Source organism: Brassica napus, chromosome C2 (genome assembly GCF_020379485.1).
Source record: "Brassica napus cultivar Da-Ae chromosome C2, Da-Ae, whole genome shotgun sequence".
Lineage (NCBI taxonomy): Eukaryota > Viridiplantae > Streptophyta > Magnoliopsida > Brassicales > Brassicaceae > Brassica > Brassica napus.
In genome coordinates, this window is record NC_063445.1 from 30,297,064 (window position 1) to 30,321,305 (window position 24,242).

At 36.6% G+C, this 24,242-nt stretch overlaps 2 protein-coding genes across 2 annotated transcripts; both read left to right on the forward strand.

Moving 5' to 3' along the window:
- Positions 1-3,640: 3,640 nt before the first annotated feature.
- On the forward strand, positions 3,641-5,420 carry LOC106388199 (probable receptor-like protein kinase At5g24010). Its single transcript, XM_013828221.3, has one exon. The coding sequence runs from the start codon at positions 3,808-3,810 to the stop codon at positions 5,218-5,220; it is 1,413 nt and encodes a 470-aa protein (XP_013683675.1). The 5' UTR covers positions 3,641-3,807; the 3' UTR covers positions 5,221-5,420.
- A 12,588-nt stretch (positions 5,421-18,008) lies between these two features.
- LOC106385552 (brassinosteroid-responsive RING protein 1) lies at positions 18,009-19,631 on the forward strand. Its single transcript, XM_013825465.3, has one exon. It carries the CDS (start codon positions 19,195-19,197, stop codon positions 19,573-19,575), a length of 381 nt encoding a protein of 126 aa, XP_013680919.1. The 5' UTR covers positions 18,009-19,194; the 3' UTR covers positions 19,576-19,631.
- The last annotated feature ends 4,611 nt before the right edge of the window (positions 19,632-24,242 follow it).

A 24,242-nucleotide genomic window follows, 5' to 3' on the forward strand; every position in this document is an offset into this window, starting at 1 on the left:
AAGGCGCTGATTATCACCTAATACTTATTATTACCTCAATTGTTGTTGACACTGCTTTGATTTTCTATTCATTTTTGAAGAATTAAGCTGATGAAACTCAATTGACATCATCGATATGAATCATGCAAAAAACGAAAGTATTAAGTTGAGAAGAAAAAACCGAAAATCTGGATAAAGAGTAGTTATAAGCGTATCAATTTTATGTTGCTACATTCAAGAGCCCCTCAAAAAAGTGATCAAGTAAAGAAACTATGAATAAAAGAAAAAGAAAACGAGCAAATAAAAGAAGCAATTAATTGACTGAAATTATATAAAAGATGAAACAGTTATACAAATGACATGATCTGGGAGTTATATAAATGATACTCCATCCGTTTTTTTTAACGCTGGATAATTATACTATTACAACTATGAGAAGTATTACAAACGATTTTACAGCCGATAATTCTACATACCGTATAAGAATTCACGTCTGACTGCATCACTTGAGCCGCCCTATGGATCCACGCTTGACGGTACTCCTTCCGCCATGCTGCAGATCTCTTGTAAGCATTTTTTTCCTCTTTTTTTGTCAACACTAATTCATTTAACAGCCCCAAAAAGACATGTTTACAAACGAGACAGCTTTAGCATTTCAGGCCCAAAGACAACGTTATAATTTTACAGTTTGAAGCCCAATACGAGTATAAACCTACACGTCTCCATTACACGTTTTTGACGATAGAGCATTCTTAGGACACACGTCAAACATGCGGCTTGCAAGTAAAAGTGACCCCTCCGCCACCGCTCCGTCGCTGGTCCATCGCTGAATTGCTTCATCGTCTTGATGTTCTTCAATGTTGATTCATACCCATGGGGCCTCATCTCAATCAAAGAGATTCTTCCCGAACTCGTCTTTTGCTTCACTCCCTGAGCGCCTCTAAGACCGAGCATCTTCAATCTGTTTGCCGGATATGAAAGCTCTCCCAGTAACTTCAATCGATTTAAGGTCCGCTGTCGCCAAAACACCTACAAACTAGCAAGCTTTGGCTCTTCCTAAGATGGTTTAAACCGCGAAGTCAACAAGCCAAACTCAAATCTTTAACTCTTCAGAACACTTTGCCAAGATATACAACAAAGATTGATATCGTCAGAGAATAAAGGTTGAGGATAACCGTCAAGAAAGATGAATATCCTAGAACTCAGCCGGAATAAGATGATTTCCAGCGAACCGAAAAAATCATCAAATGAAATAGGGAGCTGAAGCTTTGAGTAATCAGCTAGAATCAGAGATAGGAGAACACATGAAGAGATGCTCCGATCCAGTTGATATAATTACAAAAGCAAAATTCACCAAGCGAAAATAAAAGTGGATTTAACCGAAGAGAAGTTTGCAAACGGAAAGAGAAAATCAGTCTAACGACCGAGCGATATATTTCACAACAACAAAAGACAAAAGTTGGTGGTGACCAACGACGAAAACCGCTGACGGCCACCGAACACGAAAGCTTGATCGAGAAACTTTATAAGCATTTTCCCTTTAATTCGCATAATTCATCTTTTCCAGGAATTGAAACCCAGACCTCCTGGTGTAGAAACATTAATGAACCTTTGGTTAAACCAAAGGACCAAAGGGGCTTCCACAAACTCTATTTGTTTCATTATAAGTGTCACTTTGACATTTTTTATGGAAAACTAAGAAAATTGTATAATAGATTAATATATTTATATTTAATGTATTATTAATCAAATGAGAATGATTTAAATAAAATATTTTGGTTATTCAAAAGGGTAAAAATATATTTAATGTACAAAGTTACACTGAAATTGTAGAATGACACTTTTTGAAATAAAATAAAAACCTAAAGTGACACTTATTATGAAGTGATTGGAGAGAATCTAAGATTTTTTTTTTTCAGTTTAAGAAAATTAAGGATACTAAGATTTTTTTGTTTGTTAAAGTTTTATTTTTAACTGCTAGATTTTTATCATTATTTTGTTTAACTGGTTTTTATTTTTGATTAACCATGTGTCATGCTAGGATTGGTCGATTGATTTGTTTTTTACTATATAAGGGATTGATGACATAATTGCTTGAGTGTTTACTGTAGTGACATTAATATACATAATTCTAAAATACTTTTTGAAACTATTTTTAAATTTTTGTATTTTTTTATTTATTGTTAAAATTTTTAAACCCCATCCCCAAAATTTCTAACTTTTAACTATAAACCATAAGTCTAGATTAATTAACATTAATGTTATGAGTGTATATTACCCTTTTATGAAACTTCTTTTTGTTATTTTCTTCTTTAATGACTCTTTTGGTAAAAATATAAATTAAAAGAAGTTATTGTAAAGAATATTAAAAAAAAATAGACTTGGGAAATAACTAGTTTTGTAGTAAGAGGACATAAAGAGATATGAAGAGAAATAAGGAGAGATGGATGCTATGTTTTTTTTTTGTCAAGGGATAATATGGTTAGTTAGTGAAATATAATATATTTTTTTTTGTTATAGGCTCAAATTTCTCATAATTAAACATGAGTTGATTACACTAAGAGACACTTTTTGACTTTCTATTACACCTAGAAACACTTCTTACATGTGACACACTTTGTTGTGGGCCAACGTTAGATTGTGGACAACTTTGCCCTTAATGGAAACGACACTTGTGGATGAGTGATTTGTGGACGAGTGATGTGTGGTTGGGTGATTTGTGGATGGGTGATATGTTGATGAGTGATGAGTAATGTGTGGACATGTGATGTTAATGTGCTTATAGTAGATAAAATGGACAAACTCTCTGTTTTGATTCCATAAATCTATACAACAATATGTGGACATGAATTCATGTTACTAAAATTATACCATAAAACGTTGACACGCACTTTGTTATCTCCAACACAAGCACTTGGCTTCTTCAGCTCAATTGATAAATTATCTGCAATTAAACTTCAATCAAGATGAGAAAGATATGATATTGTGAGTATGAGCGGAGAAAAAAATCGAAGAAGCGTTTACCTTATGTCGAAGAGTAATAGATCTTGCATGTCAGAGATTTCCGATCTAAGGAATTTGCGCTTTCTCATGATGTGGATGGATGTAAATTTGATTAGAATTGAATTTAGATCCCGAGATGATAAATGGAATTGAAGGAATATTGTCCATGTTCACAACTAATTTATAATTCTGTTAAGATGTTCATGTCCACAACTAATTTATATTTCTGTTATCCACGCTTTGGTATCCACATCCACATTTAGTTTTGTTTATACATTAATATATATATATATATATATACGAAAATGGATCTTAAAAGATAGAGAATTTTATATATAGTTTATTATGACAATTGTTTTTGTTTAATATATTTTAGAACTTGAGATAAAAGTAAATAAAAACATAAAGTAGAATAAAAAAATAATAAAAAAAATAAGAAGAAGAGAGAAAAACTCTTTAGTTGAGGGTCATAAGAATCTTTTTGACAAAAAAAATGTGTCTCAAGTGATAAGTGTCTTGTATTGTAATTTGAATGTGAGAAAGTGTCTTGTAGATGTAAAAAATTCATTAAACATCCTTTTTTTTGTGTCATTAACCCATTACACTAGAGTGAAATTTTGATTAATAATTGGGCTTGGGCTTTTACACAAGGTGGGATATATGAGCCGGTACGAATTAGTCGTGTCTTGTTAAATGATTCAGATGATCGAAAATGCAGACGAAACAGCTGTAATGACGCGTTGACTAGGTCTCAATTTCCAAATTACATCATCTTCCTGTCTGATTGATCTCGACTGCAAATTCTGCAATCTCTTCTCCGCGGCAATGGCGATTCTGTCCAGAAGGATCGTATTCTTTTTCTCCGTTATCTTCCTATCATCCCCAATCTCATCTCTCTCTTTCTCCCCCGCCGACGAGTACCTCGTCAACTGCGGCTCCAACGTTGACTCCACCGTAGATAACCGCCGGTTCGTCTCCGACGCGTCGAAAGTGAATTTCTTCTCATCGGAAGGATCAGTCTCCCTCCAAGGAGAAGATCTAGCTCCGAACGTCCCTCAGATCTACCGGACCGCTAGGGTATTCGCCCGACAGGCAAAGTACGAGTTCAATGTCCGCGAGAAAGGGACTCACATGGTACGTCTTCATTTCAATAGGCCCTCTTCCTCTACAATCGATCTGAACGACGCTGAGTTTCACGTCACCGTTAACGGCCACGTCGTGCTTAGAAATTTTAGCGGCAATGACGATGACTCGTCGTCTAAGGTTAGGGAATTTCTGATTTGGGTAGATGTTGGAGAGGTTGTGGTCAGGTTTGTTCCTAGTAAAGATTCGAAATTAGCGTTCGTTAACGCTATAGAAGTTATATCTGCGCCTAAGGATTTGATTGCTGACGTTGCAACCTCTGTATCTCGTGATGGAACTGGCAAGTTGAATGGTTTAGGTAAACAAGCCATGGAAGTTGTGTACAGGATCAATGTTGGTGGTAGAAAGGTTACTCCTTTCAATGACACCTTGTGGAGAACTTGGCTCCCTGATGATGACTTGTTCAAAACCGTTGATGCGTCTTCTCACAAAGCTTACTTCACCGGTAGGATTAAGTATAGGCCCGGAGGTGCGAGTCGGGAAGTTGGTCCTGATAACGTCTACAACACTGCCCGTGTGGGCAATGTTATGAGTTGGGACTTCCCCGTGAGCACGGGTTACAAATATCTGATCCGGATGCATTTCTGTGACATAGCTAGTAAATCACTCGGTATGCTCTATTTCAACGTTTACATCAACCGGAACTTGGCTTTTCAAGATTTCGATATCTCTGACTCTACTGGTTACGTCCTTGCTTCCCCTTATTACATGGATTTCGTGGTGGATCTTACTGCTGATTCCAACAACCCTTTAGGATCATCGATTACAGTAAGTGTGGGACCATCAAACAAGACCAGTGTTGATGAGCATGGGGTGGATGCGATGTTGAACGGTGTTGAGATCATGAAGATGAATAACTCGATGGGGAGTCTTGATGGGTTTGTTTCCACAGATATGATTCTCACTTCTTGCCCAAATAGAAGAAACCTGAGCATATTCATCGCAATGATGGCGTTTATGTGTATATTCATGAGCTTTTACGTTGTGGTTCAGAGGAAGAAAGTCAGGGATGACATTAGCTGGACCAAGCTGCCCATGGACGTCCGTCAAGATAATCTCAAGTCTGGGAATCAATTTGCAGCAAGAAAGCCTTGATGATAAATGCTTTTTGCTTGTTGGGTACACACAAACAAACTTCTTCCTCGAGTATTTTCCTACTTTGATACGACTTTCTTTTTCTTTTGTGATGTTTCTCAAGGGTGTTAATGATGTATTGTACTTTTTGTTTTATGTATTTGTATCTGTGTATATTTTACTCTCCGGTCCATATCAAAATATGTATGTTGTTCACGAAATATGTTCTACTGTCTGTTCATGTTATTATATTTGATATCTTTCAGTTTAAAAGATGTAGCCCTGAACTAGATTATTCAATTACAAATTACCAAATTAATTGGAGTGATTGTTGTATGACAACGATTTAAATAAATCATACCATTGAATTGAGTAGGCCTGCGACTTTCGTTATTCGGATCTGTTTCGAATAGGATTCGTTTCGATTCCGGATATTTCGGTTATAGAAAAATTATATCCAAATACTAGTTAGTAAAATTTCGGTTTGGATTTGGAATCGATTCCACCCGCTTCCGAATCGGTTCAGGTATAACTTTAAATCTCATATATTAAATTTTGATTTTTTTTATATTTTTTTCAAAGAAAAATAAATCAAAATCATATATATCACTAATATGTATTTAAGTACAACGAAGTTGAACTAGTCTAATGGTATTGCTTCTTAGACTTCCTCTATCCTACCTAGGTTCGACCTTTGGTGGGGTGGATACAATTCTATGATTTCTAAATATAGAGTTCGGTTTAAACGGATATCCGATTTGTTCCGGATAAAAACCAAAACTGTACCGACACCTGTGGATAATCAACACCAAAACCCATCGGATAATTAGACTATGACCGAAACCGAACCGGTACATTTCTGATTCTGGTATTTTGTTTCAGTCAATGTCACATGCCTAGAATTGAGATATAATATATATATTTTTTTAATTCTTCATATTTGTTTCGTAAGCGCAACAAATCATAAGAGAATTGGACGCCAAGAGTAAATCTATGATAGATTTTCAGACAACATTCGTAAACAGTCCTTACAAACTACAATGCTACGAAACACTCTTAAACTATAAACTTACATTTAGAAACTTTTTCTAAAGAATATAGTTTTCAGAAAACGTGTCAAATTAGAAGAGAGGTCACTTGTGAATATAGGAAAGAGGAAACAATATTCTAATTTCAAGTGAATCGTTTGATTCACGAATCGTGGAAGATGGGTGTACCTAGGGCAGTTCCAAAATTCTTACAAGATTTGGTTGACAGATTTTTTTTCTGAAGCAAGAGATCAGTGTAAAAGCCTCACACAAAAATATTCCAGAATAACACTTTGTAGTAACTTTGGGGCCACATTCTCCCAGACCTAGACCCTTGCCCGGTGACAACGCGGCTGTACTCTTTCTCTGAACGATGTGGGATTTTTTAAAATTGACACAGTCAAAATTTAAACTATGTTCAACATTCTAATTTACTCACATCATTGCTTCATTTCTCATTCAGTTTAGCTTTGGTTATAACGTTTGAATATACGAGATTGTAGTGCTCGTTGCAAGCTTTCTAACGAGCTATTAATCTTGCCACGACAACCACCGGTTTGACCGGAAAATACGCTCCTGACATGAATATAAATAACTAAACATTTTAAGAAATCAACTATAAACATTTTAATAGTCTCTAAATTGACTAAACTCTATCCTATAGACTTTACTTAACTAGATTAGACCTTCAAGAGTGTTTGCAAAAAATTCACTATGTTTGAGTTAGTGGCAATTATAAGCCATGAACCACTCATAGTTAAAATATATCGGGTTCACTTTATCAGGAGGTGAACATGATTTATGGAATCACCCAATGTTTTTTTTAAATCAAGACAACAACTATAACACATCTTCATTTTTTTCGTAGAACTTAGTTCTCTATTGTGTTCATTATGGTCCTGAACTTTTTCTGATTTTCATGAGTGAACTTAGAATATATAACTTTACATTCATTCTCCTAGAAACTGCCTTATACACTCATTAGGTGATTGACCGAATAATACTCCTCTTCCGAAGCTATGGAAACAGTAAAAGCTAACGCTTATCATTCTGACATTTGATAGCACTTTAATCATCTTAGGAGCTGCGAAGTGAGTATAGTCTTAAAGTATTTTTGGTAGAAACTGTTAGATTTTGTTTCCCTATTAAACCCACGTACATATTGAGATCTCTAATCATGATAGGTAGGGTTGCCATCAAGCATCCCCATTTTTCACATGCTTTAAATCCATTTCTTTTGATGATTTAGCAACAACATCTCTTGAAAAGTCTTTGCTAAATGGATCTGCTAGGTTGTCAGCCGATTTGATATAGTCTATTGTGATTACACCATGTGATGATATTTAAAATTGTAGAGATTATTTTGATCTTGAGCTATGACCGATTGACTATCCCAATGTACTCATATAGCTGACACATGTTTCTCACAAATAAGGCTATGAACTCATATTCCATGATGGATCTGGCTAGCACTTTTTGGGTAGATTTTCACGATATTTCAGTCTCTCATAGTGTAAAGACATATCCACTTGTGGATTTTGAGTTTTTTTTTAAGAATCTAATATCCGGTTAGCATCAATATCTCTCTCTAAAACTACAGTGGCTCTACTCAAAGTTTTTGGTATATCACAAGTAGTTCTACTCTCATTATAGCTTTCAAGTGTTTGTGACCTGGACTACTTGTATAATGACCCATTACATGTATTGTGTGTGCTAGATCTGGTCTAGTATAATTTGTTGAGTATTTAGACTTCTGACCACACATGCATACTTGTTTTGTTATACCGCTTCACCTCAATTTTTTGTAAGTAAAGGTTGGGATCTAACAAAGATTTTCTGTGATATTAGAGTAATTGTAAATCTCTCTGATATCATTTAAGCATAATGAGATTGGGACAAGATAATTCCGCTTAAATTTCTTGTGATATTAATCCCGAAAACAACATATGCTTATCACATCCTTCGTGTCAAATATTCCTTTGAGCATATTTTTGCTTGTTTAATCATGTTTTTCTTGCTTCCAATAATGAGCATATCATCTACATATAAACATAGCTAAACATATCTTTATGTAGTATATGCATTTATTACATCCATTAATTTTGAAACCATTTGACATCATTATATTGTCAAATTTTTCGTCCTCATTGTTATGAGCTTGTTTGAGCCTATAAAATGACTTTACAAGTCGGCATACTTTGTCTTCCTATCCAGGAAAGACGAATTACTCCGGTTGTTTCATATAAATCTTCTCTTCTAATTATCATCTAAAAACACCTTTTACATCCATTTGATGGATTTCCAGGTTCGTTTAATGTTGCGATACCTATCATCAGTCTTATTGATATTATTCTCGTTATCAGATAATAAATGTCAACATAGTCCAAACCTTCTTTATGTTGGAGCCCTTGAACTACAAGTCTATTTGTATTTGTCAATTGTCCCATCAGTTTTTGTTTGAAGATCCATTTACACTATAATGCTTTGCATCTTTGGGTGAAATCAGTTATATATCATGTATAATTTGGATAGTAGAATCAAACTCACTTTTGACAGCTTCGTTTCAAAAAATAGCGTATGGTGTAGTCATCTGTTCTCGCTTAGCACTAAGGATGTTTAGATATATATATGGACCGATTTGGACTTTGCTTTAATAAGATTAGGATTGGATTGATTTTTGAGGGATTTATAGCAGACCATAGTATCTCTAAAACATTTAGGTGGTGGTACAGAAATAAAGTATAATCCGACGAGCACATTTCTTGTGAACATACCGAGCATCTCGAAGCTACAGTGTCATCTCAAATCTCTAGAAACACAAAGATTTATAAGAAAATTTTTTCTTATTGGCTTAAAAACTTCTCAAAACTAAAACTCTCAATGTTTCTCTTAGATCTTATGAAACACTTCTCCATTAAATCTATACTTATAGTGAAAGACAATTCTCTTTACATTTGGGATATGGAAACACAAAACTAATCTAATTAGAAAAATTATTTTTCCTATTCTAGATTTCCTTTTATTTGTGTTTATCTCCTAACATATTAAATACCTATTAATATGTTAACTTTCCACAAGTCTTGGAATTATCCAACATTCACCCCTTTAATTCTGACTTGAAATAGGGAAATCAATTTTTTGAACTCCAATTAAGCTCCTCATTTGCTTAAACTTAATCATTTCTAATGGCTTGGTAAAGATGTCGGCCTTCTGCTCAACACGCAGCACATGCTCCACTTCAATTTGTCCATTCTCCACACACTCACGATTGAAATGATATCTTGAAAGTATGTGCTTACTCCTTCCATGGAAAACTGAATTCTTAGTTAAAGCAATGGCTGATTTGTTGTCGATTCTAAGCTTGACCTTTTCGCCTTCTTCACTTAGTATCTCACACAACAACTTCTTGACCCATATAGCTTCCTTTTCTGCTTTTGTTGCCGCCATGAACTCTGCTTCACAAGATGACAATGCGACGTCTAAGTAATTAATTATGAACCATAATGGAATCATGTCCTGACGTGCTCCTCCCGTCTTCCTCCTGTCATCAACATCAATATTGTGACTACTGTCACTATAACCAATGACACTCCTTGACCCATCTATCTTGAAAAACAAACCAAACTTTGCTGTTCCTTTTACATACCGTAGTATGTGCTTGATGGCTTGTCCATGAGAGTCTTGGATCGTGCATGTATCTACTAAGAACGCCAACTGCGTAGCACAAGTCAGGTATTGTGTGAAGTAAATACCTCAAACATCCTATGATTCTCATGTACTCCGTAGCATCCATCTCTGGTTCATCTTCAGCTTTTGAGATCTTTAAAATCGATCTCTATTGGAACTTGAGTCGCGTTACACGCATCTTTGTGTCATACAGGATTCCTTGAGCATACCTTTCTTGTTTTATCATGATTTTGTATGCTTCTTGAATCACTTATACGCCAAGGTAATATGCTAGCTTTCCTAGATCTAATATCTCAAACTTCTTTGACACCTCTTCCTCAAATTTCTTAATCACCTTAAGCGAAGTTCCCGTCACAAATAGATCATCAAAGTAAATGGATATTAGCAATAAGTCTTCTCCTTCATTCTTGCGGTACACTGATGGATCCTTCATGCACTTTTTAAATCTCATCTCCTCCAGAACCTGATCAAGTTTCACATTCCAAGCTCTTGGTGCTTGGCGTATCCCATACAAAGCCTTGTGTAACACATATAATCGATCCTCTTTTCCTTTCTTTTTATACCTTCGGGTTGTTTCACATACACTACCACCTTTAGATCATCATTCAATAAAGCGTTCTTCACGTCTAGATGATGAATTTCCTAACCGTTTGTTGCTGCGAGGGCTATTAAGAGCCGTATAGTCTCAAGACGTGCTACTGGTGCAAACACTTGTTCCCGTACCATCCGCCTTTCTTTTTATCTTGTAGATCAATTTTAACCCTATAGTTTTAACTCCAGGCGGTCTATACTCAAGCTCCCATGTCTTGTTTCTTGTGATATACTCTACCTCGGCTACCATAGCTTCAACTCATTCTCTTACGTGTGCGGCCTCAAGATATTTCTCTGGCTCTCCATCTACTTTGAGCAACATCATTGCACTTTCTTGATCTAAAAGTAACACATAATCGTCGAGATACCTTGGTTTTGTTATGGTTCAGCCATTTCTAGTCACCAACGGTTGAAGACCACCATATTGGGTTGCATTGTGATCAGTATCTTCTTGTTCTTTTTCCTCATCTTTGTTTATAGCTTCATGTTCATGATCATCACCTTGATTATTACCTTCTTCTATATCACCCTCATGTGGAAGCTTAAACATACTTGGTTCATAATCAGCTTGGTTTGTTGTAGACGTCCCATCCCAAGCTTTCTTCTCCTCGAAAATCACATCTCTACTCACCATCACCTTTCTTACGACTGGACCAGAGAGTCTATAGGCCTTGGAACCCGGCTCAGTTCTGAGATAGATCACACTGTTTTATCTCCCATCCAATTTATTCAAATAAGGTCCAATGATTTTCGCATGAGCTACACAACTGAATATATATCCTCAAGTGCTTGATATTTGGTTTCTTCGTTGTGAGGCACGCGTATGGCGTTTGATCCTTCAAGGCTTTTGTAGGAACTCCATTGATGAGGTAAGTTGAATGTCGTACAGCTCCCCCCCCCCCCCCCATAGGTAGTTCAACATCTTCATTGCCTTAAGCATACTTCTTGTCATTCCCATCAAGGTTTGGTTTCTTCATCCACAACACTGTTTTGCTGAGGTGTGTAAGGCGTGGTGATGCTCCCCGGATCGAGCATAGACCGGCTCGGATCATGGATACGGCCCAAGGTGGCAATCTTGTCAACCAGCGCGACCCAACTGAGTTTTTACCATCAGATCGTGCTGAACATACTGCCCGTGTCATCCCATCTGATCATTCCATCCATACCGACCATGTTTTCCCATCGGATCTTGCTGATCAGCCCGTCTGTACCGTCCCATCCAATCACCCCGACCGTACTGCACGTGCTGTTCACCGTATCGACCCACTGACATCCGGAATGAAGCTCAAACTACAACCATGACCTAGCGATGGAATTGATCGACCCATATCACTTCTTTCCCAACCAATTCAGCAATATAAGACTGATGGTTGAGCCAGAATCCACTTGGGACGAGAAGCATCCAAAGATGGCCGCAGATTCTCCCTTATGGCCCTTTTGGTGCACCGCGTGTCCCGAAGACTGTACTGATGTTCTTGCTTCAGTGTTCGACCTTTTGATGGACTTCTCACTCAGATATATCACTAAGGAAGGAGTCTCAAGCTGTCTGAAGCCTTGTTTCACGCCAGTACACATCTTGGTCAAGCGGATCATCCGAAAGTTCAGTTCTTGAACCTGGACAGTAGCCGAAAGATCATCTTGACTGGTCTTCATCAGATTCCGTGCCTTTGACTCATTTAATATTTTCTAGTCTTTATTTCTATTTTCAATGCCTTGTTTTTAGCACATTCTTCTTTGGTTTTCTACGACTTGTAATCCTATAAATAGGGCCTATGAGCCACGAAATTGAAGAACCTTTTTTCCCTTTTATTGAGTTTATCTCATTTGTTCTTTGTAGAACACTTCTTGTTTTTTTGGTGTGGTTAGCTCCAAGCAATCTTCTATATTTCGTTGGACTTGTGCGTCATATCAAGAAACGTATAGAAACCCTTCTTTTGTTGGACTTATACGTCATATCAAGAAACAATTGCAGTCTGGTAGTATCAAGAGACTTTCCGTCCCTATTGTGTCACCATTCAATCCATCAGTTCTCCATTTTGGCGAGTTCATATCCTTAAGTCCGGCTGAGTGATCCTTTCCTAATTTAGGGTGTATCAAGTGGTATCAGAGCCACTCAACCGGTACTATCTATCATCTTCTCATCTTTCATTTTCTAAACACTTCTTCTTCTTCTTTTTATCTCAAATCCGAGCCACTACCTTACCTATCGCCATTTTTCTATTAAAAAAAAGATCTATAAAAAAAAAACAAATATAAAAAAAAAGAAACAAAGTTTGATTTTGGCTAGGTGGTGGAAGAGAAATTCTGCTGGCTGAGGAGAAATCTAGCCTTGGAGTGGTTAATACGGATTTCAAAACCAATTCTTTTATCTTCCTATTTTGTGTTCATCTCTTGTTTGCTTGGAGATTACATTGGGTTACTTGATTTGTTCTCTTAGAACTTTGAGAGGAAACTCTTGTGTGACCACTAAAATCCGAGAGAAACACGTGTGTGGGTGAGGATAAACACTTGAAAGTGTGAGGATTATTTTTATCTGTTAACCTTTTGTGTTGAGAATTTTCAGGTTAAGATGTTTGAAGCTGATCAAAGAATGCTTTTCAGTCAATTTGAAGTCCGGGAGTTTTGTGACAACCTTGTGGAGAGAGTGGTGAAAGCCCTCAAGGACACCAGCAAGATCCAAAAAAGAGGACAACCACACGTGCACCTGTTGCTGAACCATCCTTATTCATCAGTGAAAAATTCAAAGGTAAGTCTGAAAACAACCTTGAAGATCTTAAATATTTTTCAGATTCTTTTCCAATTTTTGATGAATATGATGAAGAGCTGATAGAAAATTTGATGACTTGTGACGATAACTGTGAACTTCCTTTTTCAGAATCTGATCTTGTGTTTGATGATGAAGAAACTAATGGACTAACATGTTTTGAACCAGAGCATCCGAGTAGTTTTATTTTGTCTTCACAGGATTTTGAGGAAGATCCATTAGACTACTCACATCAAGGAGCACTTCTTGGCACCAGGAGACCCATGTACATGTCTTTTGTGTTCTGATTTTGAGAAGGATAGGCACGTTTTAAAAATGTTCAATATTATTTTGTGCCTTGATACCATTATGGTTTGTAATGCTTACTTTGATGTGCATTTTGAAAGGCTGAAATGTTTGTTTTGAGTGTCCTGGTGCCAAGAAGTGCACCTTGATGTGTGTAGTTAAATGGATCTTATGATGGCCGCAGATTGATGGTCGAGCCAGAATCCACTTGGGACGAGAAGAATCTAAAGATGGCCGCATATTCTCCCTTATGGCACTTTTGGTGCGCACCGCATGTCCCGAAGGCTGTACTGACGTTCTTGCTTCAGTGTTCGACCTTTTGATGGACTTCTCACTCAGATATATCACTAAGGAAGGATTCTCAAGCTGTCTGAAGCCTTGTCTTACGCCAGTACACATCTTGGTCAAGCGGATCATCCGAAAGTTCAGTTCGTTCGTGTGGAACGTCCGGCTGGTGTGTGGATCGTCTTGCGTGCGTCCTTATCCTTCTCACCATGTACCAGCACGACCAGAATGAACCTGGACAGTAGCCGAAGGATCATCTTGACTGGTCTTCATCAGATTCCGCGCCTTTGACTCATTTAATATTTTATAGTCTTTGTTTCTATTTTCAATGCGTTGTTTTTAGCACATTCTTCTTTGGTTTTCTACAACTTGTAATCCTATGAATAGAGCCTATGAGCCACGAAATTCAAGAACCTTTTTTCCCTTTTATTGAGTTTATCTCCTTTGTTGTTTGTAGAACACTTCTTGTTTCTTGGTGTGGTTAGCTCCAAGCAAACTTCTCTATTTCGTTGGACTTGTGCGTCATATCAAGCAACAGAAAGAAACCATTCTTTTGTTGGACTTGTGCGTCATATCAAACAACAATTGAAGTCTGGTAGTATCAAGAGACTTTCCGCCCCTCTTGTGTCACCATTCAATCCATCAGTTCTCCCTTTTGGCGAGTTCATATCCTTAAGCCTGGCTGAGTGATCCTTCCCTAATTTAAGGCATATCACGTGGTTAGATGCCTTTTTACTCCATTATCTTCACAGCATAATTGAACTAAGCTGAGGTAAACTCTCCTTCTATATCGGTGCGAAAGGTTTTAATGGTTGACCCGATTTGCTTCTCTACACTCTCTTTAAACCTTTTGAATCGATCGAATACCCCACTCTTCTCTTTCAATAGTATAACCCACATATAACTCAAGAAGTCATCAATTAGGACAAAGACATAGCGATTATTTTATGGTGTTGGTGGTGTGATTGGTCCACATAAATCTATATGCAATAACTCTAATGACTTTGCCGCACGAAACATGACAATGAGTGGTTAATCTGCTTCCCTGCTAGACATGTGTCACAAACGCTTTCCTCGTGTGTTACACTCGACATTCCTATGACCATCTCTTTCCTTACCATGTTGGTTATCACTCCATAGCTTATATGTCCTAGTCGAGCATGCCACCTCCATGTAGCATTTCATCTCTGACATGTAAACATTTCGGGTAGCTAATCTCCATCGGGTCTTGTAGAGACAGTTTGGAGATCTTGTAACACGTACAAGCAACCTTCCACACAAATCTGTGAGTGTTAAATAGACGTCTTTCATGTTAACCTCACATTCATTTTATGTTGCTTGTCCGAGGCTCAATATGTTATGCTTGAGATCGGGTATGTAATATATGTCTTTGAGTGCTTTTTTCTCACCAGTCTTGCACACAAAAGTTACCACCCCCTTTCCTACGATATCAACACACGAAACATCACCAAACTTCACCTTCCCTTTGGTGTTTAGATTAAAACTCGAAAATAACTCATTGTTTTCCGTCATGTGATTGCTCGCTCCATTATCCAAATACCAAACACTTGCATTGCCTTTTTCGATATGAAGATTCTTCGGAATCACATTTTCTTCATTCAAGAACACCACTTCATGTACATAGAGGGTGTCGGCCTCTCATGTCTCGTTTAGGTTGGTTTCTTGATTCTTCACTGGTTTCTCGGGACAGACTGTTGCATAGTGACCCGGCTTGCCACATCTCCAACATATCTCCTTTGAACGATCTTTCTTCGAGTTTTTGTCTTCGGTGTGTGACACATGGTTTTGGTTGTTTAAACGACCTTGACCTCTGCCTCTACCATTCTGTCCTCTACCTCTACCATGGAAACTCTCATAGTTCCTATGACTATGCTGGTTGTTATTTGAAAACATAAGCTTCTATTGGTCTTCTTTTTGAGTTTCTTCTCATACACGCTCCTTGTATGCTTTTATCCTTCCAACTATGTCCTCAAAACCCGTAGAATTGAGGTCTAGGACTCGCTCAAGATACGCTACGATCTGGATATACTTGTGTCTCAGAAGTTCATTCAAGAATTTCTTCACCATCTTGGATGCTCATATGTTTTCTCCCAACGAGGCTGCTTTGGATGATAAGCCTGGTATATTTTCTGCAAATTCATCGACCGTATCATTATCATCCATCTTCAACCTATCAAACTCTATCATCAATGTCTGAAGTCTCATCTCCCTTACACGATCAGATCCAAGGTGTCGTGACTTGATGACGTTCCAAATATCTTTTTGTTGCGATTTGTTCTCCCACCTAAAGAATCAACGTCTCGGGAACAAATTGAAACAAAATAGCAGTCGCAACATCTCTCTTCTTTTGATCATTTGAACTGTGTTCGATCGTGTCCCACAATTCATGAACACAAAGCAGAACTTTCATCCTCATTGATCAAAAAATAAAAAATAAATACCAAAAACGTCACTTGAAGAAGAGACTATCACACAAAGAGGAAGAGACTCTATCACTAACGTGTGTTTCAGTCATTGCTCATTTTTTTGTTATCATTTATTTTAACTATATAACTAAAATAATAATATAATAATGTTAAGAAACTGTTTTTTGGAACTTGTCCACTAATGATGCCCTTAAACACCTATTAATATGTAAACTTTCCACGGATCTTGGAATTATCCAACATCGTCCATTTACGATTACTTCGAGCAGTTACCTCGAAGCATAAAGGCTAAGCATTGTGATCAAAAGTGAAGGGAAATGGTCTACGTCTACCGAGCTTTACTAGATTATTTTTTCTTTGGATCACACTGATGGTATTCTCCCTGTTTCTGTCGAAGGACCCTACGGTCCTGCTTCAACTGATTTCCTAAGGTAATACAATTGCGTGTTCAAATATATATGAAACCAGAGATTAGGGTTGGGTTTTTTTGCTGAAAAAGTAACATTGATGAGGAACATTTTTTGTTGGGCTTCCAGGCACGATTCTCTGGTAATGGTTAGCGGAAGCAGCGGAATTACTCCAATCATCTCCATTATCCGTGACTTAATTAATGGCCATGACCCAAACAAAATACATGCGAAATTCCTTAAATAATCCTGATTTGTGCCTTCAAGAAGACCTTATTCTCGGTATATCTGGTTTCTAAATATCATCATCTGACCTGAATATCCAAATAGAAGCTTACATCACCAAAGATACTGAACCAAGAAACAAAGAAACACAGAAGATCAGACCCCTGTTTTTCAAGCCAAGTCCCTCAGACCAACCAGTCTCAGCAATCCTAGGACCAAACTCATGGCTCTGGCTAGCCGCCATCCTCTCATCTTACCATGTTTGTTTTTGTAATACCCACTAAAAATTGTACGTAAATCTTACCATATTTGTGTGTAATATGTGTGTGAAAGCAGAGATTTTACCTGAGACCAAAGGTTCAAGTGTGGGAGTGATGGTGTGTGTGTATTAAGGATCAATCACAGATATGATTGATATTTGAATCTTCAGAGAATAAGGATAGTCAATATACAATCATAATATATATATATATATGATCATTAACTACCTTCTGCAAACCCTAGTTTAGCTTGTATATATGTGACAATGTACATATATTCTTCCTATTTAATATATTCAACACCTTTACAGTGTGGACCGAAGAAGATGAGACAAGAAGTGGCGAAGATATGTTCTTCTGGTTTGGCTAAGAATCTTCACTTTGAATCTAACAGTTTCGGCTGGTGATTGCGAATCTATCAGTTTCAGCTGGTGATTGCGCGCACATTACTATAACTCTCTTTGTGTGATCTTTTTCTTTTGTGGAAATTTTCTGTTTTGTTTCTAAAAATTATCTATGTGGAAATGACCTCAGTATCTCTCTGTTTTGAAACATTGTATTATATTTAAAGGTGTAAAAATGAGGTATAACTCATGAGCAAGCTCAGCTCAGCTCGATTTTTCATGAGCACGAACTTTGTTTCCTAGGCTCATTTAATAAATGAGCTTAATGATCGGATTTAAATTAAATCATGAGTTATATGAACGATCTTTAATGAACATGAGCTATTCTTGAACTAGGTCTTTTTTATACTTTATATATATATATTGATGACTTCTACTTTTCTTACGTAAGAAAATATAGTTTCTATATTAATCATACGTCTTCTAAAATTAAAATATAAAACCAAAAAGTTTAAATATATATAAAAATGTAAGAGATTATTGATAGAAATTCTCATATCATATATATCTTTAGAATTAAAATGTAAAACAATATATTCTTAAAACTCTCGTGCGGCATAAATATCTTTTTTCTGGACAAGCGGCATAAATATCGTTATGATTTGAACATATGAAGACTTTGAAGATGACTCATCTCAAGACTCTTATGTGGAATAGACTTTTGGATCACTAATTTAGCTTTGATTTAATTTATTAGTAGGTGTTGGATTTATTTAGTATTTAATATTTATGTTATGAATTTTTTAGTATTTAAATTTTAAATTATATTATGAAATTATTTTATTTTATTGTTATTTATAATTTTTATAATTTTATATTTGATCGTGAGTTAGCGTATTAAACTCATGATTTAGATGATCTGAGTTCGAATTTACATATTGAAATTCATATAATAAATGAACTAAGGTGAAATAGCTCATGAAAGATCTGAGTTCACTATGAGTTGAATTGAGTTAAGTGAGCTAGTTCATTTTGACACCTCTAATTATATTGCCCTATGTAACAATTTGGTTCTTAGCCGAGGTGTGAAGTATTGTATTATGTGACTTTTGAAATGAATGATTTGTTTTCTCTCTCTTCTTTGGTAAATGCTTACAATAATTGATGGACCTGTTATTTTATTATCTAATTTAAAGACAAATTAGCAATACTTTTACGATTTACGCCGTTAATACTAAGTCAACAGATATATACTTTAGCACTAATTGAAAAAAAAACTAAATAAATAAGTAAAGCTAAAGAAACTAGTGATCTAGCCCTATATATACGTCAGGAAAAAGTATTTGTGATATTATCTCTCTAATTTAAATATTATGTATATGCTTTGCTTTTGCTTGTAAGTCATGTTTTTAAATTACGTGTATCTATTATCTTGTTCGTCCATGATTGGTCGTTCTCGGTCACCAGCCAGTATCTTTATCTCTTTAACGTACGTTTCAATCATCTCTTCTCCAAATCCAGCCCTAGCTCGGCGATCTACGCTAACACCTTATTGTAATATAGTACAACCAACCATATAAATAGCCATTTATATGCTTCCCAAAATCTTCCTTCTTTATTTCTCAAAATTTGATTGAAAAGAATTCTTAAACCATTCTTAAGAAAAGGAAAGATGGGCCTTTCTTACGGCAGCACCGGAGTTATAATCGTTGGAGTTATTCTGAATGATCTTATGAAAGAGGTTTGTTCTTTTCTTGACCTAACTCGTTTGTTTGGTCTTTATTCGTCGGAAGCTTCGGGAAGCATAAACAAGATTCCGATGGAAGATATACTTCCAGCTACGAAATTTGAGGATATGTCACGGGTGAATCCGCCGGAGAGCTGTGGGATATGTCAAGATGAGTTCGAAGGTGGTGATCAAGTCCGGTCTTTGAGGAATTGCGCTCATGTTTTTCACAAGACATGTATTGACCGTTGGATCCATGACGACAAGATGACTTGTCCTTTGTGTAGGACCCTAATCATCCCTGATTTCTATTTCTTTCGCTTGTAAAATCTCAAAAGAGATACAACAATCGTTTGAAAAACTATTTTTGGATACTTTTTGGTGGGGCTGTTCAATTTGGTAAAACCGAACCGTACCGAACCGAACCGAACAGAAATAGACAATATGGTTTGGTTTTGGTATATACCATATAAACCGAATGGATATAATTTTATAAAAACCGTAGGATTTGGATATGGTTTGGTATATAACCGATTAAACCGAATAAACCGAACAAAACCGATTAAAAGTAAAAACATGTAAATATGTATTTATTTTATAACAATACATGAAAATCTATTTGTTACATAAGTTAAATTTGTGTTAATAACTATTACCATAATTTTATAGTAATAAAGAACCTTAATTTGTAAAACACTTGAACTATAATTAAATAACAATACATCGCAATTCAGACATCTTATTTTCTAAGTCTTCTTTTGATCTTTTTGCTTTATTTTAGTCTTCACTAAATTAATATGAAGATTATAAATTTGATGGACAATAATTAATGAAAAATTTTCACAACTTTTTTCTTATCTGTAAACAAACAGAGTTTCGTGTTCAATTGAAAAATCATGACTTTAATCAACACTAAATATGGAAGAGTAGAAAAACTTTTCTTTCATGTTTCTGTTTTGTTTCATATTTTTATTTTCAAAATTTCAAGCTTTGATTTTAGTTATAGATTTGATTATTTTATTTGATGGTAGAAGCATTTTTACTTTTTTATTCATTTATTTGAACATGTAATATATTTTTAATAAATGATTGTGTTGACAATATGACTCTAAAATTCATATAATATGATCTCAAACTAAATAATTATGTTTTTTGGTATAAAGCCTAATAAACCGAAAACCGACGGTATATAAACCGAACCGAACCGAAGTAAATATGGATTTAGAATGGTAGTTATATTTTACTAACCAAAATACCGAAAACCAAAAAAACCGAACCTAAACCGAACCGATATCCGGATTGAACACCCCTACTTTTTGGTATATATCTTTATCATTAGAACGATCTCTCAGACAGTTTCTCATAAGAGTAATTCCAAAGTAACACGAAGAGGCTATATATATTTAATGTTGAATAATGAACTACAAATATGACATCAAAATATATATCCCCTAAATTTTATTTGCAAAGTGATTTGTATATGTATCATCACCACAATCATTCTCTTTTTTTTTTTGACAACAAGACATTCACAGACTCAACTTGACTCTGTAAATCAAACCGGTAACTCCGCATCCATGTGAACGACGAAAGACGGTTGTTTCCTAGCACTGCGTGCTAAGCTATCCGCCCTTATATTCTCCGTCCGAGGTACATGAACGATCTCTGAGTTGTTGAAACTTCTTTGTAGGACCTTGATATCTTTCAGATAACTTTCAAATGCTGGTCATTCTTCTGGTTGCGAAACCATCTTCACCAATTGAGAACAATCTGTTGCAAACGTAACCTGAAACTGTCTTAAATTCCTCATGCATTCCATTGCCCAGATCAGAGCCTCCACCTCCGAATGGAGTGGTGAAAGACATGCCCTTACATTCCTTGCTCCTAATAAGCCATCGAAACCCGATAGGGTACTATACCAGCCTTGTTCAGAAAATAGATCCTTATCCTTCCATGAACCATCTATAAAACACCAGCGTCCTAAAGTTACCAATGTGGGTCTGGTCTGTATCTGTAATTCTCGCTTTTGGTCATTGTTTACCCGTGCCTCAGCCCAAAGTGTAGATTCCAATTCTGCTAATCTGAGTGTTTCCATTGGGTCAATATCCAGGTTACTAAACACTTTATTATTTCTACCTTTCCAGATATACCATAATATTCAAGCAAATTGATGGTCATCCATTTTTGGATTAACTCGCCAAAAAAGATGATCCATATTACCAAAAAAAGTTCCCGTAGGAAATAAATTGGGACTCGATGGGATTTTAGATAAAGCCATACTTGACGTGCTGGGGGACATTCAAAAAACACATGGTTTATTGATTCCTCCGGATCTCCGGATCGAGCACAACATATATCCCCTTGTATTCCTCTCGCCTTTAGATTTTTCAAAACCGCTATACAACCTGAAAGGAGTTGCCATAAAAAATGTTTTATCTTGGGAGGACACCGTACTTCCCAACAGAAGGCTTTAAGTGCATCCACTGTGGGCCCATAAAATTCTGGTGGTTTTTCTCTGTCAGGATAAACCCGTTCCACTTGATACCCTGATTTTACCGAATATTTCCCATTTTTTGTGAAATGCCATCCATTTCTATCTTCCATCTGATTTCTACTTAATGGAATACTCTCAATAATTTTGGCATCATGAGGATCCACCACAGCCCTAATTGCCTGAAGGTTCCAATTTCGGGATTCCGAATTAATGAGAGAATCCACTGTGAGATCCGGGTAACTATTTTGAAGGTTTTTGTTTGCTGGTCTCGGGCGAGTGGCTGGGATCCAAGGGTCATTCCATACCGAAATAGATGAACCTGTTCCCACCATTTTAATTAGTCCTTTACAAACCAGAGATCTAGCAGATATAATACTCCGCCAGCCATATGACGGGGAATAAGAACGGATCGGTCAAGGGGTGAAGCATTCCTGTAATACCGTCCTTTAAAAACTCTAGAGAAGAAAGTATTTGGCTTGTCAATTAGCCTCCACATTTGCTTACCAAGCATCGCCGTGTTAAAATCCATAAGATCCATAAACCCTAATTCACCATTGTCTTTAGGCACACATAATTTATCCCATGATTTCCAATGCATGCCTTTTGTGCTCCCTCATGGGCTCCACCAAAACTGAGCTACTGCACTCGTTAACTTCTTTACTGTCGCTTTTGGTAGCCGATAAACAGACATCACATGGTTTGGTAGAGCCGTATCCACTGATTTAATAATCACCTCTTTTCCTCTTCTAGTAAAGAATCTAAAGGTCCATCCATTAACCCTATTATTTAAGCGATCTTGAACAAAACCAAACACTTGTACCTTAGATCCTCCAACACTTTCGGGCAACCCTAAATAAGATCCCATTCCTCCTAAGTTCTGAATACCCAAAATGTCTCTCAATTTTTGACGACTGGATTCTACAATCTTGTGGCCAAATTGAATTGAGGATTTCTGAAAATTAATTTGTTGCCCTGAAACCGCTTCATATTCCTTTAAAATCCTGAGAATAGTTTGACACTCTTCCTTATTTGCCTTACAAAAGAAAATGCTATCATTGGCAAATAGTAAGTGAGAGACTGCTGGGCAAGCTCTTGCTACCTTCATACCGGTTAACTGTTTGACTCTCTCCACCTTCTTAATATTCATAATTAAAGCCTCAGTGCACAAAATAAATAAGTAAGGAGACAAAGGGTCTCCTTGACGTAAACCTCGCTAGGGAATTATAAGGCCTCGCGGCTGACCATTAAGAAGTATCCTATATTGAACCGAAGATATACATTCCACCATTAGCTTGATCCAGCGAGAATCAAACCCCATTTTATGGAGAAGAGCCTCAATGAAACTCCACTCTATTCTATCATATGCCTTACTCATATCCGTTTTAATCGCCATAAACTTATTTTGACATGACTTATTGGTTCTCAATCCATGAAACATTTCATGCGCTATAAGAATATTATCTGATATTAACCTTCCTTCCACAAAAGCCGATTGTGTCTCCGATATTAGACGAGGGAGGTAAATTTTCAGTCGTTGACACAAAACTTTCGAAATAATCTTGTAACCCACATTACATAGACTTATCGGCCTCAGTTCTGTCATTCTTGTAGGTCTCTCTGTTTTTGGAATCATACAGATATTAGTAGTATTTAACCTTGGATCCATAGCACCTGTAACAAAAAAATTGTTCACCATTTCTACCACATCCTTCTTAATAACATGCCAAGAATGCTGGAAAAAGAGGGCTGTCATTCGATATGGACCTGGCGCTTTCTCCGGGTGCATCATGAATAAAGCTTGTCGGACCTCTTCCTCTGTTGCTATCCTCAACAAAACTTGATTCATTTGGGGAGAAATAGACGAAACTATCTCTTCCAAAAAACCATCAAATTCTGTTGGAGTGGTAGTACTAAACAGACCTTCAAAATAATCAACTGCCACCTTCTCAATTCCATTATCCTCAGTTATCCAATTACCCATTTCATCATGGAGACCCACTATTTTATTTCGGATCCTACGCTGCTTTGTTAGAGTATGGTAAAACTTAGTATTAAGATCTCCAGATGAATGCCACATATTCCGACTTTTCTTATGCCAATATTCCTCCTCATCCTTATAAGCCTCTTGTAACATCCTAGAAACTTCAAGAATCTCGTCCTGGGATCTGTTATTATCTGTTTGAACTTCCTCCAGCGCATGTTGGAGCTCCTTAATTTTATCCTTCCCAAATGGCTGATTATCCTTTCGCCATGAAGAAATTTCATGCCGACAATTACTAATTTTTGTAACAAAATCCTCAATTTGTCCTCCCTGGTTCTCTGTCCAGCCTGTCACTATTGATTCCATAAGACCCTCCTGGCCGATCCATCTCTTATCAAATCTGAGTTGTCCCCTCTTTTTCCTCAATAAATTGTCCTCCAAAAAAGCGACTACAGGACGATGATCAGATCCCACCAACCTCAAGTATTCTGTGTAGGAACATGGGAAAAGCGTATGCCA